Source organism: Oryza sativa, chromosome 5 (assembly GCF_034140825.1).
Source record: "Oryza sativa Japonica Group chromosome 5, ASM3414082v1".
In the NCBI taxonomy this organism is placed as follows: domain Eukaryota; kingdom Viridiplantae; phylum Streptophyta; class Magnoliopsida; order Poales; family Poaceae; genus Oryza; species Oryza sativa.
In genome coordinates, this window is record NC_089039.1 from 19334027 (window position 1) to 19350854 (window position 16828).

At 39.1% G+C, this 16828-nt stretch overlaps 1 protein-coding gene across 1 annotated transcript; it reads left to right on the top strand.

Moving 5' to 3' along the window:
* Window positions 1-542: 542 nt before the first annotated feature.
* LOC4338701 (DUF21 domain-containing protein At4g14240) lies at window positions 543-8016 on the top strand. Its single transcript, XM_015784906.3, has 13 exons — window positions 543-984; window positions 1930-2006; window positions 2983-3066; window positions 3149-3262; window positions 3880-3966; window positions 4055-4126; window positions 4662-4729; window positions 5063-5150; window positions 5244-5317; window positions 5473-5836; window positions 6043-6089; window positions 6173-6254; window positions 7717-8016. Exons 1-13 carry the CDS (start codon window positions 675-677, stop codon window positions 7834-7836), a joined length of 1587 nt encoding a protein of 528 aa, XP_015640392.1. The 5' UTR covers window positions 543-674; the 3' UTR covers window positions 7837-8016.
* The last annotated feature ends 8812 nt before the right edge of the window (window positions 8017-16828 follow it).

The window sequence follows — 16828 nt, forward strand, 5'->3', positions numbered from 1 at the left end:
TTTCTATACGAAAGGTGTTTAAATAAATCATATTAATCTATTTAATTTAAAAATTAGCTAACACTTAATTAATCACGCGATACTACATCGTCTTTTTTTTTTCCATACGCAGGTGATTTGACAGCCTATTGCTTTTGCCGGTAACCTAACATCAAAGAAATTTCCTCAGCTGATCTATCTGAGCTTGTACTGTTACCTAAAATTCATTAAAGAAAACAAGCACATCAAACTTATAGCCATATTAAAGCCCACTTTTTCCGAAGTCCAATATAGCAGCTGCAGCCTACAGGCACGAACACGTCAGCAGTCCACGCCTCCACCACGGGTCCAAGCGTCCAAAACCGCCAAAAGACGTGTTCGGTCCGGCACATCGGGGGGGATCCGACCCCGCCAGGTGGCCCACCCTCCCTCCACGTGTCGCGCCTCCGACCGTCCGATCAGCTGCCAACCCCGGGCTTCCCCGCGGACGGCATCCGACGGCCACCGTTTCCGTTCCGCACGCCCCGTGCTGCTTTTGCTCTTGGCGATTTGCGGAAGTTGTTGTTGTCCCCTTGCTCCTCGCTCCGCTTCCATCCATATTCCACCGCATCGCGCGCGGGGTTAGGGAGGGGCCTGGTGGTGGTCGGGGCTCTGACGCGGCGGGGCGGCGGAGGTGGTGGTGGGGAGGGCGAGAGATGGCTGCGGCGGTGGGGAGGGCGCGGGGGGCGGCGAGCCTGGCGGCGGCGGTGAGGGTGGCGGCGGCGACGGCGAGGCCGGCGTCGAGCGTCGCCGCGGCGGCCGGGCTGGGGTTCGCGGGGCTGGTCGTGCAGGGGGAGGACACGCCGTTCGGGTCGGTGTGGTGGTGGGCGTACGCGGGGATATCCTGCTTCCTGGTGCTCTTCGCCGGGATCATGTCGGGGCTCACCCTCGGCCTCATGTCGCTCGGCCTCGTCGAGCTGGAGATCCTCCAGCGCAGCGGCACCGATGCCGAGAAGGCCCAGGCTGGTATGATCCGGAACCCTAGCCGCGTTCTTCTCTCCTCCCCCGTGTCGTGATCGATCTGGTTGCGGTTTGAGGAGCCATTTCTAGGAGGGTCTTATGTTGGAACAGCCCACTTGTGCTCGATCTGATCGCAATTTTGCGGGCGATTCTTATGGGGTGTTGAGTTGGGATAGCAGGTGCTATGTTACGTCACATTGGGGATTCACGATATCTGTAACACGCCATGATTAGTTTCTGCTATTTTGGAATGAGGATCTATTGCTGTTATTTTGCTAAGGATTTGCTGACTCTGATCGTGCCGGTCATACTCTAGATCCTCTGTTTGTTGTACCAGTTGTATTTATTTTCTATTTTAAGTTAACAGAAGCGAATATACATCAATAATGCTGATAATCAGAAAAAGTAGAACACACAAAAGGGTAGTAAGGTTCCTCTGCCAAAAAGGTAGTAAGGTGATAAGAAAAGGAGACGTTGGTGGGAGTTGGCTTTATTCAAGATTCACCTCTTTCTGGGGGAGATATAAAATGATCCTTTGGTCAGTGAGAATTGGAACTATGCAACGGATAGGCATAGAGATGTACGCGCTAGAAGTTCCTGGGCCTGCCATGTTGCTTGTGGGTAGCGTGCAGCTGAGCCTTTTCACACATAAGATATGATCCATAGTTTTTTGGTGCTTTTGTTTGTACTACTAATTTTCTGTGAAATGATCTAGTTCTGTCTGAAATGCAATATGGGCATTTTAGATGTTCACCATTTGATCTAATGTATATGCTAAAATTGATAACTTGATATGGTAGTAGTGATGGTGCTTGTGTAGTATTATTACAGGCACTTTCAGCACCTCAATAACTCGTTTTCACTTTTTAGCAGATGCTACTGTTGCTACTGTATTTTCATGGATAGTTCTGTTGTTGATCGTTTGGCTACTTGTATGTCATCTTTTTGTAGCTGCCATCCTCCCAGTTGTTCAAAAGCAGCACCAGCTTCTTGTCACCCTGCTCTTGTGTAATGCTTGTGCCATGGAGGTATGTAACTCTGGTTGCATTTCTTTTTTATCATTTACCACACTATTTTGTACTGCGAACATGCAAATATAAAGGGTATTAGCAGATGGGCATATTTGATAGTATGTTATTGTTTTGACACATTTTAACTCATAGCTTGTTTGGAGAGAAGAATGCTATATGCTGAAGTTGCCTCTATTGGTTCAGTTTTGTCTGTACTGCGGCATGATTTCCTTTGTTAGCATCTGTGGAAATCCACAAACGATTTTACTTGAATTGTAATATCTAATTTGGAAGAGTCTAGTGTCTTTAATTCTTTGTTAGGTCCCTGAATGTAAGGTCATCTACACTTGATGATTAATGCTACTGGCCTACTGCTACAAGTCTATTTGTCATTGTAATGTGCATTAATATATCTGAGCATGTACCATAAAATCCAACAAAGTGGCTATATTGAAGTTTATATATCAATATTATATACCTTATTTAAATATCTAGTTCCCTTTAATATTTGAAGTTCTATTAGGTTTTGCTTGTTAACTCGTTATGTCCATAAAAAAAAATATGTTCAATCTGCTCACCTACTCATTAAATTTGCTAATAATATAACGCATTTGGAAAATTGGAATTGATTTCACACATTAGAAGTTCTGGTATATGATTAGGCTCCTATAAAGTATAAAGTACGAATGTACGGCATAAGTGGACTGCTAAGTGCTATAACATTTTCTAGGATCCTGAGTTCTTAACATGTTCTCTAGATATATTATTTTCTGCTATGCACAAAGGATGCCCGAGACAAATATTTGTAAACTTCTCTTTGCACATAGTATGGTATATTAGCTTATTTTACATGGATATGTTTTACCTTCCCCCAACCATGGACTTCCTTTCAGAATTTTATCAGTAGATACACCATGCATTCTATTCATATACCTTTTACATTGTTTTGTTTAGCCAGTGACTCTTCCAATTTGTTTCTTTGGATCGTTTGCAGGCTCTTCCTATATTCCTTGACAGGATTTTTCATCCTGTTGTTGCTGTTATCTTATCAGTAACGTTTGTTCTTGCTTTTGGAGAGGTATTATATATTATGTCCAAACTCTATAGTTTCTCTATGGTCTTGCAGACTGTCTGATTGATTATTTAATTTTTAACGCCAGGTTATACCACAAGCAATCTGTACTAGGTATGGATTGGCTGTGGGTGCTAACTTTGTATGGCTTGTACGCATCCTCATGATCATCTGCTATCCTATTTCTTATCCCATAGGGAAGGTAAGTCCGCAAAATTAAATTGACTTAGTTCAAGTGTCCCTACTATAATGAAGTCTTTTGGAGCTTCTCTAATGGCAGGGACTTTTAATTGTCAATTTGTCATGAATTAGATATTGTAACAGTTGTGCTTCCGAGTCATCTCTTCATTCAGTTTTGGTACCATAGTTGATGAACCCTATTACAAAGTGAAAACAATATGCCTTCACAAAATGACCTGTGTATATGTCTTTCGATTTGAGAATTTGTTATCAGCTTATACTATATTAGGTTAATCAATGCCCTTAGCTTGTAGTGCTATGGAAGCTTCTATTACTAAAACACCATGCAGCATGCAAGCTCATGTGATTACAAATTTGTGTTTCATGCATTATGCTATAATGCAGTGCATATGTTTAAATGCACGCTTAACTTGGTGTACAAACAGTGTATTTTCTTTCAGATTTTAATATGTTGTCTTAGGTTTAATGAAAACAGACTTGATTTTTGTACTATAGAATAACATGTATATTTTATTTTGTTTTGAAATATTTTTTGTTTAAGTCTTCCAAATTTACTTGATATGATTTAAGGACTAGTTACTAAAAGTGATTGAAATATATATTGTCCATCTGTCGCAGCTCCTAGATTGTGCTCTTGGGCATAATGAATCTGCACTTTTTAGGCGAGCTCAACTTAAAGCTCTTGTCTCTATCCATAGCAAAGAGGTAACATGACCTTACTATGTAACTTATTAATAAGTTAACATCTTCTTTGAAGGTTATATCACAGTTCAATGCTTTTCTGCCATTGCAGGCTGGCAAGGGTGGAGAGCTTACCCATGATGAGACTACAATCATAAGTGGAGCCTTGGACTTGACTGAGAAGGTGCGCGTCATTTTAAAATTTGACTTCTAATTTATAATGAATAATAGAATCTGGAGAATCGTTGGCAATCAAAATTTAAGTGAACTTGTTACAAAGTTAGATGTTGTTTGACTTGTTTTCTAGATATGACTTGTTTTCTATCTTTTGGTTTTAGGGGATTGAAACATTAGACTCCCTATTGTCTTTTATGTATTAATTTGTATTAATATTTAACTATGAGATAGCTTCTAGAGTGATTTTGATGTATATGATACTGATATATTTAATGGCTTCATGCTTTATGGTTGTCTTCCTATTTTTGTTTAGTATTTAACAGCTTTCAGCTTCACATCAGAAATGACTTAATCCATGCTGCAAATATTATATGACAAATGCCTACATTTGTTCTTGTGTGTTGAATCTCTTTTTGACTCTTTATTGAGCAAAAGAAGTCTGTTTCTTACTTTACAAACATAGTGCTCACAGACTAGCACTTTGATATGAACAATCATTTTTTGTTGTCTTCAGCAGAAATTTCATTGTTATTTGTGTGCAGACTGCTGAGGAGGCTATGACACCTATTGAGTCAACTTTCTCATTAGATGTGGACTCCAAGTTGGATTGGTAACTATAAAAAAAAATACAATCACACTTTAGACACCGTAGCTCTTGGTCATGTTCCATATTTATTATCGATCCTATTCACTGCAAAAGTTCTTGTTGATTCTATGTTTGTCTTATGTCTTTCTTTCTTATTAGTTGAACTCATTCGTCAAACGTAAACAATCTTCTGTCTTAGTTATGTATTTGTGGAACTAAGTTCAGACAATGTAATCTTTTGTGTTTTACCTACATAGTAGTTATTAAACATTAGCAAATAGTACGCAAATTTCCCCCCCTTTTTTTTTTGATAAGGCTCAATGCTCTGCCAATCTTCTTATGTACTTTTATTTACAGGGAAGCAATCGGCAAAATCCTTGCTCGGGGTCATAGCCGTGTGCCTGTATACTCTGGAAACCCTAGGAACATTATTGGTCTCCTGCTGGTTGGTGTCGAATTGTCAATGCTGTCATGGAGTATTTAATAACCCAGTGACTTGTTTGTATGATTCACCATGTCTTATTTTGAATTTTTACAGGTGAAAAGTCTTCTGACAGTTCGTGCTGAAACAGAGACACCAGTTAGTGCTGTTTCCATTAGAAGGATTCCAAGGTCGTGGCACAAATCTATTAAATTATACATTAGAATGTCTTCTCAACATGGGATAAAATGTTCATAGTTGAAGTATCTTTTTTGCTGTATTAATACTTGCAATCTCCGTAATTTCTGACGAATAATCAGTCAATGACTTTATTTACCTTCTCCAGGGTTCCTGCAGATATGCCTTTATATGACATACTGAATGAGTTTCAGAAAGGAAGTAGTCATATGGCTGCTGTTGTGAAGGCTAAGCCCAAAATTGTACCACTCCCTGACAAAACTGAACCAAACAGGGAAGTAAGTGGGGCACCACAGCTGACTGCTCCCTTACTATCCAATAATGAAGAAAGGGTGGAAAGTTTGGTTGTTGATATTGAAAAACCACAGAGCAGGCAGGTTAATGGAAACAAACCCTGTTCCATGCAGCAGAATGAGATGCCATATGCAATGTCTCGGTCATCAGAGGATATAGACGATGGTGAGGTCATTGGTATCATCACACTTGAAGATGTATTTGAAGAACTATTGCAGGTAAGCTTAAGCATGCTAAATTTTCTGTCTTTAATAGAACTAAATCCTATCACAATTGCTTATGCTGTTTTTCTTTTTGTTCTTTATCAAAAAGATCCTAGCCTTGGCATTAAAGATGCATTTTGGGATATAGTTGGAATCATTTATACAGTTCACAATTATGATTGGATCTTCTGTATCTCGTATGTTTACGTTTTATTTTACAGGAGGAGATAGTGGATGAAACTGATGAGTATGTTGATGTTCATAAGAGGTATGTCTCATCGTTGCACTTTCTCCCCTCATTTTGCAGTGTTTGAGAGTATACTATGTGCGAGTAAATTTTCTCTATTACAGGATCCGAGTGGCCGCCGCCGCCGCTGCATCTTCGGTTGCCAGGGCTCCATCAATTCGGAGATTAACGGGTCAAAAGGGCACAGTAAGTGCTATTTTTTGCTACAGTTTTATAGTCATATTGGTCACCATGATGGTATAATAACACAAGTTACATTGATACATGAATAATATTGTTGCATAAATTTTTCACTAGGCACTGAGAATATTGGAGTATGAGATATATCTTTAATGTTGATCTTTAGGAATGATCATATAAGCTTTCTGGACAGGGAGGGTAGGTACTGCTAAAAATCTTATTACGTGGATTGAGCTGATGTACCTGACTTCAAAACTGTACAATCACCTCAATCATACTGGGGATTGAAATCTGTTCATGTTCATGTCAAAAAAAAAAAAATCTGTTCACGTCAAGATTTACCTCGTTTCTGTTAGTTCAGGCTCTGGCATGGTCAGTGGCGGATCCAGGAATACTTTTGAGCCTGGGCAAGTCTAACAGCGAAAAACAAATATACATAAATCAATTCAAATATGTATACCTTTTATCATATACGTATGTAAAATTGACGGTCATTGAGTTCTAATTTAGGAGAGGAAATCCAGTGTATGAGAATATATCAATGAGATGATGGTTATATAGGTTAGACTATGGAGTTTGTACTATCTTATTGAAAAGAAAAAAGACTAATACCAGAAAGTTATATAATTTTGCCTTTAGATCACAGTTGTGATGGTGTGAAATTGAATTAATTATCTGAAAGTAATAGGCATTTAGTTAAGCATGGTAATCAACAAGAAGATTCACGTGTAGGAGGGCATTACCTATAAATTGTATGCTGATTAGCTGGTGACTAAACACTGTAACTAAGTGCTGATAAACTGCTGCATAGTGGCGGAGCCCGGGCACTTGCCCGCGCTGGCCGGGCCCTAGCTCCGCCACTGGGCATGGTTGAAGTTGGATTAACTTGGTGTTTGTTTTTCCACTTGGAAATTGATCACAAAACTTTGTAGGGAAATTTGTTTTAATTGATTTTTCAGCAACAATAAGCTCAGATATTTTAATTTGAATTAGGTGGTTCCAATTTTAGACATAGGGCTCTTAGATAAGCTGTGGGAATTGCTTGAAGATCTGCACAAGTGATAAAATATTTGCTGAGATCATTTTCTTTTATTTCTTGCTATATCATTATGCATGTTTGTTTTCTGGTTACACTGATTGTCTGATTTGTGGAATATGGTGTCTTTGGTTGTATAATATAAAAGATATGAAACTGTGCAGTTACGAACGATATGCTTACAATTTTAAACATGTTAACAAGATGGACTTGCAAAAATTTCTTGAACCATCGTCCCTAACTGCTACTAGCTTAGTACATATTTATATTCATGTCTGAAGATACTGCATTTGGTCCTAACTGTATAAACGGTTTTAAATCAAATAACCTTGACCCATTTTTTTTTCTTTATGGTCTATAAACTGTTTTGAGTTTCCACATATTTGTGATGGAAGTCCTACTTATTGATGACGTTACTTTTTGCCTCTTCAGGGTACGCAGAATAGGCAAGGACAGCCAACTGGAATTTTGAAGAAACCTACTGAAGGTGATTCCAATCCATCAAAACATCAGGTGAACCTTGTTGAACCTCTTTTGGAAAATAAGAGGTAACTTTAGATGTATGCATGAATATAGCGATGGAACGCAAAATCAAATTCAGAAGGCTTGGCTAACAGTAAATATGAGCGAACTCGTAAATTCGGATTTGTTGTCATGGTCTCATGGACCTTAGCGTTGAATTTTGTGTTTATGGATGATGAAAGTAGATAACAATTCCGGAATCTTTTGATACATGACAGTAGCAACGAATAGTACTCTTGGAATCTGAAACGTTGACCTGGAGGACTGGAACGGTAGTGGATATGGTTACATTAGGAATAAGTACATTTCAAAGGCTAATTGTTCATGCGAAATATATATTCCAGATGAGACTGCAGCACAGGTGAACACAATCGGCTGACTGTTTCAATTCTGAGAAACCTGGTTCATCCCTGGAAATTTTGGAACCATTTACCAGTTACCACGATTCCATCAATTCCAGTTGCCTGGCTTCATGAATTTACCAGTTATACTCTTCACCTAGTTTTTTTTATTCCCATGGAATAGCTAGCGTATCTATCTCGTACAATGCACAATACTGCTAGTACTACTACAACAAAAAGAAAAATCATGAGCCGCGTGGAGGGCTTGGCTGCCAAGTAACCTTCAGCTAGAACGAGCTTGCCTGCCAAGAAACCTTCGATAGAACGCGTGCTAGACCTCCGCCCTGCGACTTCTATATATATCGACACGATCGAATTCCTTCCGTCCCCCATACAGCCAGAAACAGAAACGACCATCCAGCACAATGAATTGACGAAAGTGAAGCCCGCCCGGCAGGTCCAAGATCTGAGCAACATGTAGCACCGTTTGATTCCCCCCACAAAAAACTAACCCTTCCCCATTAGTTATAGTTAGTTCGACCCCGTCCGATCCGGCCGGCCGGCGGCGATGGCGCCCGTGGCGACGTGGTGCTGGTGCAGCCACTGCGGCGTGGACCGTCGCCTGAGGAGGGAGGGCGACTACGCCTCCTGCAGCTCCTGCGGCAAGGTCCTCCTGCAGCTCCGGGGTGACGACGACGCCGCCGCCGCCGAGGCCCCTCGCCTTCGCCTGCTCCTGGGGCCGAGGATGCGGAGGACCAAAAAGCGCGCGGCGGCGGCTGATGCTGCAGGCGGCGGTGGAGTTGCCGCCGGCGGCGGCGGCGGCGAGAAGTACTCCAGGCGCGAAGCGTCGTCTGACGCCGAGTCCAACACTGGATGATCTATGACGGCGTATGTAATAATTGACTATTGATCAGTAGCGTGGATCTTTTTCTATCTGTGGGGATTTGCCTTTCACTGAAATAAAAGAAGTTCGTGTTGATTCCCTTATGGCACAAATACTGCATTATATTAATTAGTGCTTCTCTGTTCTTCCATCGAATCATACAATTCATTCATAAAGGTATCAACTTTTATATGTTTAGATTGACATTAACAAATTTGGTATGTACAGATTGACAGTAACAAATTTGATTAGATTTCTGTACGAGAAGGCTGCACATGCGACGCACACTTCTTTTCAAGGATTTTAGTCAAACATGTGACTTTAGGATATGCTTATAAATTTGGTGCGACATAAATAAATCCCCCAACTAACTTTTTTGGCCACTGTATGTTAAACAAAAGAAGTCTTAGCTGTCCTTTTGGTTAAGTCGTAGGAGTGTTGGTCCTACTACTTTCAGGTTTTCAGGCCAAACAAATTATGTTTCAGGTTTAGCCTTTTACCTTTTGGGCTAGTCCGAATCCAAGTGACATGCTGTTAGATAAGGGGGTGTTTGGTAACTTCCCTCTCACAAAATTATAAGTCTCTATGGTAGGGACTAATATTTTTGTGAGAGGGACTAAAGTTTAGCTCCACTTTAGTCCCTCCAACCAAACACCATCTAAAACATGGGCTTTAAGGGCTAAAGTTTCTATACTGATTTTTCTATGTATAAAGTTTCTATGCATGCATTGAGTTTCACGTATAAAGGTATAAAATTGTTCTGGCCTAACATATTGCTCACTGGGGCAAAAGGGTGAGCACGTAAGTTTCCAATTTGGGCTAGGTCCGAGTCCAAAAGAGAAAAGGGATTCTCGTGGGATGATTTCCAGTTTCGTTATCCCGCACGTCTACATGTGGGCCAAATTCCGTTTGCGCGCACTGCGCACGGGGTGTGGCTAATGCGTGATCACCCGCACGCCCCCCTCCTCCTATACGCTCTCTCCCCATTCCTCCTCCCATCCTTCTATTTCTACTACATTACACCATAAAATTTAAAAAAAATTGAAAAAAAATTATGTATAGAAATACTATATATATAAAAAATATTTGAATTCAAATTCAAATTTGAAACGGGTATGTAAACTTTTGACTTATAAACTTTGGGTCTATAAACTAATATTTGAATTCAAATTCAAATTTGAACGGGTATGTAAACTTTTGACTTATAAACTTTAGGTCTATAAACTAATATTTGAATTCAAATTAAAATTTGAAACGGGTATGTAAACTTTTGACTTATAAACTTTCGGTATATAACCTTTAGATGTATAGAAATACTATATATAAAAAATATTTGAATTCAAATTCAAATTTGAATCGGATATATAAAATTTTGACCTATAAACTTTGGGTGTCTAAACTTTATATGTGTAAACTTGAGATGTGTAAAAACTTTAGGTGTATAAATTTACTAAAATAGGAAAGTAATACGGTGCCAAAAAAAGAAACTACGTGGAGGGAGAGGAGGGGGGACCGGCTGAAGCGATCGCTAGGGGCGATCGATCGCCCCTTAGCCTTTCCGCTGCGCACGCGCATTAGACCCGCCCCACATGCATACACCAATATTGGCAAGATGTTTAACACACCTATATATATGGCTATATCTCCCATGTCATATCACATCTAACTAAAAAAACTCATGGTTCCAAATCTAGGAAAACATGCATATCAACCCGGCTGAATGAGTAGTCGTAGTCTACTTTATGTTTTTCTTAACGAATTACCTGCACGAGAAGATGAATCTTAACAATTGAAAGGTGAAACCCAAAATTTGACCAAATCACCAAAATGAGCTACGGCATGTAGAAAGTATTGCCCATTAGATTAACATTGAGATAAAAGTAAGCGGATGTAACTGGCAGTTGCAGTTGGATCAAATAGGAGAGAAAAAGCAATCGAAGGTTCCAGGTTGTTGAAGGTAAAAAAAAAGGGAGCGTGATGCATGCAATATATTTTAAGTCCATGAATTTATTTATAATTACATCACCGCACTTTGAACCATCGTAAATTAACATTTCAACCTAAATGATTAATAGATTTACGTATACATTTTTTTTAAAAAATAATCAAAATGATTTTCTTACTCACAATTCATAGTAGGATAGTCATAGTCGTGCAAATGCGTGATTTCATACACTAGTTTTATTGAATAGGGAATAATGAATGAGTACGACTGTCTTTTGGAAAGGGAGTATCTAAAAATCTGTCGAAGTTTTTTGGTCAAAAACTTTCAAATATAACAATAGTATAATTAAAGTGTAATTACATTGTAACTGCACTGAAACTTACCGTAACTGCACTCTAAATAGAACTTATTTAAACTTGCATTCAACAATGATTCGGTTAGATAGAACTGGGATCTTACGCATTCACATGTGTGAAAATTTTTTTTTAGCAAATTTGTTCTCTTCATGCACAAATCTCGAGGTAATCCGATTATCACAAATCTGAATGTTTTGGGGGCAAAGAACTTGCGGAAGTTTTCGGAAGTTTTCTAGTAAATCCGTTTTGGAAAAGAAAAAATATAGATTACGTAGGGTTAACTCAAGTAAGTGCTTGGCCTTGGCAGTCGTCCACATCCTCACCTTCTTTATTTTTGCAAATCCTAGCTAAATGCCCATGCGTTGCAACTGGATTTTAAGAAAATAACCCATCATATACGGTAGCAAAATGAAGTTATTTTCACTCTCCAATCTATGGTCATTGTTAATATCATTTTTACACATATGTCCAACTACATAGTTTGACTGATAAACTCGTATTTGATCCATGTAATAAACGAGGTCTTTTACTGTGCTTGAGAGGTACCTCCAGTACCTCCCTCTCGGATAAACACGCACTATTGATTTAATAAGGATAGTTTAGGAATAAAAATATTGTAAACATGGATAGTACTGTAACTTCCTACCAAAGTTTCCGTCTCTAATCTGCTTCTGCGGCTTCTGTAGAGCTTCCGATACATGTTCATGGGACTCATTCAATTTCCATATCAATCATTTATTCCCATTTTGTTGTGACTTAGTCACGTACTCCCTCCAAGTCGTTTCGATTTTTTTCTAATCAAACTTATTTAAATTTGACCAAATTTATATAAAACATAATAACATTTTTAACACAACAAATATATTGTCAAAATATATTTAATATTAGATTTAATAAAATTAATTTAATGTTTTAAATGATATTAATTTTGTTGTTAAATTTGTTCAAATTTAATAAAGTTTTAAAAAAAGTCAAAACAATTTATAATATGAAACGGCGGGAGTTGAATTGATCTTTTTTCCCTTTTGTTGAGATACTATGAGAATATGGCCGTATAGATTAAAGGAAAATATGTACACGATTTTCAATTAGTTTATCAGTTTTATCATTAATTACACAATTACTAATCGCGAGGTTAGTGGCGCATTAGACTATTCTCAACCCAATGCTGTCCATAGTATTAAATAAACTGTCATCTAAAATAGAAAATGATGTGGCAAGTGAATAAATGAGGAAAGAGAATAAAACCATGTCTTGCATCAGACATGGTTTCTACACAACATCTAAGACATCATGTAAGATAAGTAGCATTAAATTTAAGTATGAAATAGTGGTGTTTGCATTGGAATAGTAGTGTCTAGTACTAGTTTCTTGATGAAGTGGAGTTTATAGAAACTATGTTTAGTGTCTTGGGTTGGAAATGGCCTTAGACCCCTTACCGATCACGCCACATCATGATTTAATTACCCTCTCTCAGTCTTATCGCTGTAAAATCAAGATAACTACCTATTTAACCTTCCACATAACCTACAAATTAAGTACCTTGGCCACTTTTTACTACCTTTTGGAAGATACCTTTCTCTGTGGACCATTAGATTTTAGTTGATTAACGAACCATATAACTTCCAAGCACCGGAGAACCAAAATAAACAAAATAGTAAAAAAAAAAAGAAACAAAATAGGCTGGGAGCTAGCATGCTAGCAGCAGGTTGTGGGGGAAATCAGGAAATGGGTAAAAGTTCCCCTTCAGTGGTCCCACATTTCAGAGTGGCGGTGGTTCTGCCATCCCTGTGTTTTTATATAGGATATAGGAAAATCACCCAGAGCTTCTTGTGCCAAAAAAAAAACCCTCTTTGGTTTGTTTCTTTCCAAATCTCCCACATGACCACTGTTCTCTCCAATTTCTTTTTTTTAGTTATTATTCTGTGAGTGATAACCTCGCCTAGCCCGGCACCCTTGTAGCTTCACCATTATTGGTATACCTTCCATGGACTGACCTCGCCAATGAAAAATCCTTTGCTCTAGTAGACCGAAGAAGTCAATAACTCAACTCAGTTATAGTAGGGAGCACTTCTGTCAGACCATCATGGTATCGCTGGATCTCTTTGAGATGTTCCTGCCTCAACCAAGCACATATTAACACTTCTTGTCTGATTACAAGACCTCTTTGAGATGTTCCTGCCTCAACCAAGCACATATTAACACTTCTCGTCTGATAACAATCCGGTCTAGGTGGGGTCGGCCGAGGCCCAATAACTTAAGGTTGCCCGGACCCCAACAGTTATTTGGCACACTCACTCAGGGAAAGACCCAATCTCCCTAAAAGACTAGTCCAATAGGGGAAGGGTGACTCTCCCTTTTAATGTGGCTTCCTCCTCCCAAGCTAAGCAAGGTGGGATTATTCAAAAGCTCACACGGTCGCCGCCCGACTTTGGCGTCTTTGCCAGTGGGTAATAGTGGAGGATGTCCTCATCATCGTCTCTTGATTGTCTGCTATGCAGGGCTGGCTCTAGGGGCGAAACCACCCAATGGGCAGGGTGGGTCAACCGGCCCAACTATGGCCCACATTGCCCCACCCCCCATACCCCCTTGGCCACCAACCATCACATCCTATCCATAATTGGCCCATAAGTAAACAACCCAAGTGTCCAAATTGATTGTTTTTTCATGGAGTCACGTAAGCCGCACGCCACATGTAACGCCTCATTTTCCTCCGACCTGGATCGGCGCCGCACCATCGACCTATCGCCATCATCCATCGGTTCGCCTTCAGCCTTCTATTCCAGTTCTATTGAGTCACCGCCAACGCTGCTAGGGAGTAGAGTAGCATAGCAACCTAGCGCCACGCCGCCGCTAAACGGGTCCCGCTGCGCACTGCCACAAGCTGCAGTGCCACCCACTCCTGCTCAGCGCCTCGGCTGGTTGACGACTACTCTCTTGCTCATAGCTACACCCACATGTGCGACAAGGATGCACCAATGCCGTTGCCGACACGCCACTCACGAACTCGCATCGTCGTTGTCGCCTCGTCGGTATACTATCTGCCACTGGCCGCCATAGCCGCTAGACCCATCCAACCGTTGTCGCATGGCCAGTGATTTATTAGCAGTATGTATTCTCATATATTTATCAATTTTTAAATATATCTATCAACAATGCTTTATGAATTGACTAATATTTGCAAATTGACATGTTTACTATTATTTTTTGGTGTATGATGAATTATGTATGGCACAAAGATTATTGCTTTATTTTAAAATGTTTTTGTTTTCCTTAATTTATTGATTATACTGTATTTCTATGCAATTATAGTATAAATACGATATTTGTTGTGTTTAGGTATCCTTATAAAGCGAGCATCTCCACCCCATGCGTTTGCCACTAACCGACTCTACAGTTTTGAGGGCCCTAGGCGAATTTGACTCTATAGGTCCTAAGTATCTTTTTACTGGTAATATATACTTTATAAAGCATGTATCCTTTAAAATGACAGATAAATATTATTAACATGGTAAATAATAAATCAAGCAGTTGCAAATTACGATACAATAATTTACTTTCGATAAATTATATTACAAGTATAATTGACAACTAAATAAACAGTAGAACAAAGTAGTATGAATACCTTAAATAGGAGATCACAAATTCTGTAAGTATTCTCAGAATACACATATGCGAGGACACGTCCACTGCGTGGGTCAGTTCATTGAAAAATTCATAAAATTATGATATTTCTGTGTGTGTTTTGTTCGTTTTTGTGAGAAGGTGTTTGTACGCATGTGCGTATGCCCCATTTATTGTCGCTGATGGGTGAATTGGGGGGGGGGGGGGTTGAGTGTGCGCACACCCCCTTTATTATTGTGCACAGTGGTTGCGCTAAGCTAAGGAAGAAATGTTTAAAGCTCCCTTTGACATTGTACAGAGAATCATGGTTTGGTTAAGCTACTCCATCTATATACTAAATATACACCAACTATATTTTAAGATTATTCAACAACCAGGTGTTGCTATATTATTTTTTTCCCATGAATGTGTTAGTGTAGCATGATCAGCAAGGAATAACATTATTTCTTCATTATTGTGATCATAATTGTGTGTTTCATAAAACAAATGGATGAAACGAAAGCTCGCTAGCTCTTTATGCGCAACTAGAATATATATACCTGTAGATATCTGCTATGGACAGCACAAATGTGAAATTTGAAGTATAATTTTGCTCTATGGTTCAAAAAAGGAGGGGAAACTATTTATTTTGTGATTACCTGGAAAACAGATATGCACACACCACTACAAAGACACACACACCTAAGTGTGTGCTCCTAATTAACACCCAATTAATTAAAAAGACAGAGACCAGTAGCAAATCCCCAGCCTCACTAAATTCCTATTGAAAATATGCATAGAACCTAGGAAGACAATACTGCATCAAATAAATAATTCAGTATGTCTCATCGCCTTAAAATGCTGGATCATTCAACAAGCTTTCAATCAAGACTCCACCTAATGCACCATTCATTTCATTGGTATTCTCATCATCTAATGGGTGGGAGTATCACTGTTAAGGTCTTGAGGCGGTACTGAGTTGAAGTTACTGATAGTATCAAAAGCATGCGCATCTTGGTCCTATCCATAAAAAAGGCTATTCATCAACATGTCATTATCTAGCTGATAATCTAGAACTCATAATTCTATCCAATCCAACATTATATTGTTGTTGTACCAAAGTTCAATTGTTTGTGGAACACACATTTCCTGGATCACAGGGTTTTGATTAATTATTTATATATAGCAGTATAGCACTAGAATTAGCCGCAGAACTAGTTCTAGGGCTTTGATCATTAATAATACCGAAGTTAGCTGGCAAGCCATTGGTGGAAAAGCTTTGACTTGGTTGCACTAGCTATCTCATATTTGATGACAATGATGTACTAAAATACATGAGGTTCTCATTTGCAATAGCTGCACCATGAAAATCTGAAGTACCATTGCATTTCCTCTAGCTTGGTTGCTTCCATATGCGCGAACAACAAGACCAACGGATGTAACCTCGCTACGAAGGTGTTCCTGTCTAATAATTGATTTATGACCAATTGTAGTTCCCCGAGGATTTTAATGACTCAAAGTGAAGTTCTCAATTTTTTTAGGTCCCACTCCCACATAGTTGCTTCGGGTAGTAGTGACATTACCATTTGATGTGGCCATGGATTGAATAGGCCAGCCTAAAACATTCTGCATGATGTCCTTCTATTGCGAGTAAGCTTCTCTTCCAATGACAACTAGAAAATTTGCGCGCCAGTTGGCATGCTTTCATTTTTATAGCTGATGACAATTTTTGTAACTCGTGCATGCATGTAAATACACATAGTATTTATAGATTATTCCCATCATATTTATAGTGATTTGCTCTATTCTATTAGATATTTTCCTAAAAAAAGGTTGAATTATCCTCATATGACAATTTTATGGATAAACTGATCAGCAATGGTCTCCTCATCCA

Bases quoted from the DNA above. Each gene is read 5' to 3' on its own strand.
- LOC4338701 (XM_015784906.3), top strand. From the start codon at position 675: ATGGCTGCGGCGGTGGGGAGGGCGCGGGGGGCGGCGAGCCTGGCGGCG. The intron at 985-1,929 runs GTATGATCCGGA...ATCTTTTTGTAG, and splicing joins TGCCGAGAAGGCCCAGGCTG to CTGCCATCCTCCCAGTTGTT. The intron at 5,318-5,472 runs GTCGTGGCACAA...TACCTTCTCCAG, and splicing joins TCCATTAGAAGGATTCCAAG to GGTTCCTGCAGATATGCCTT.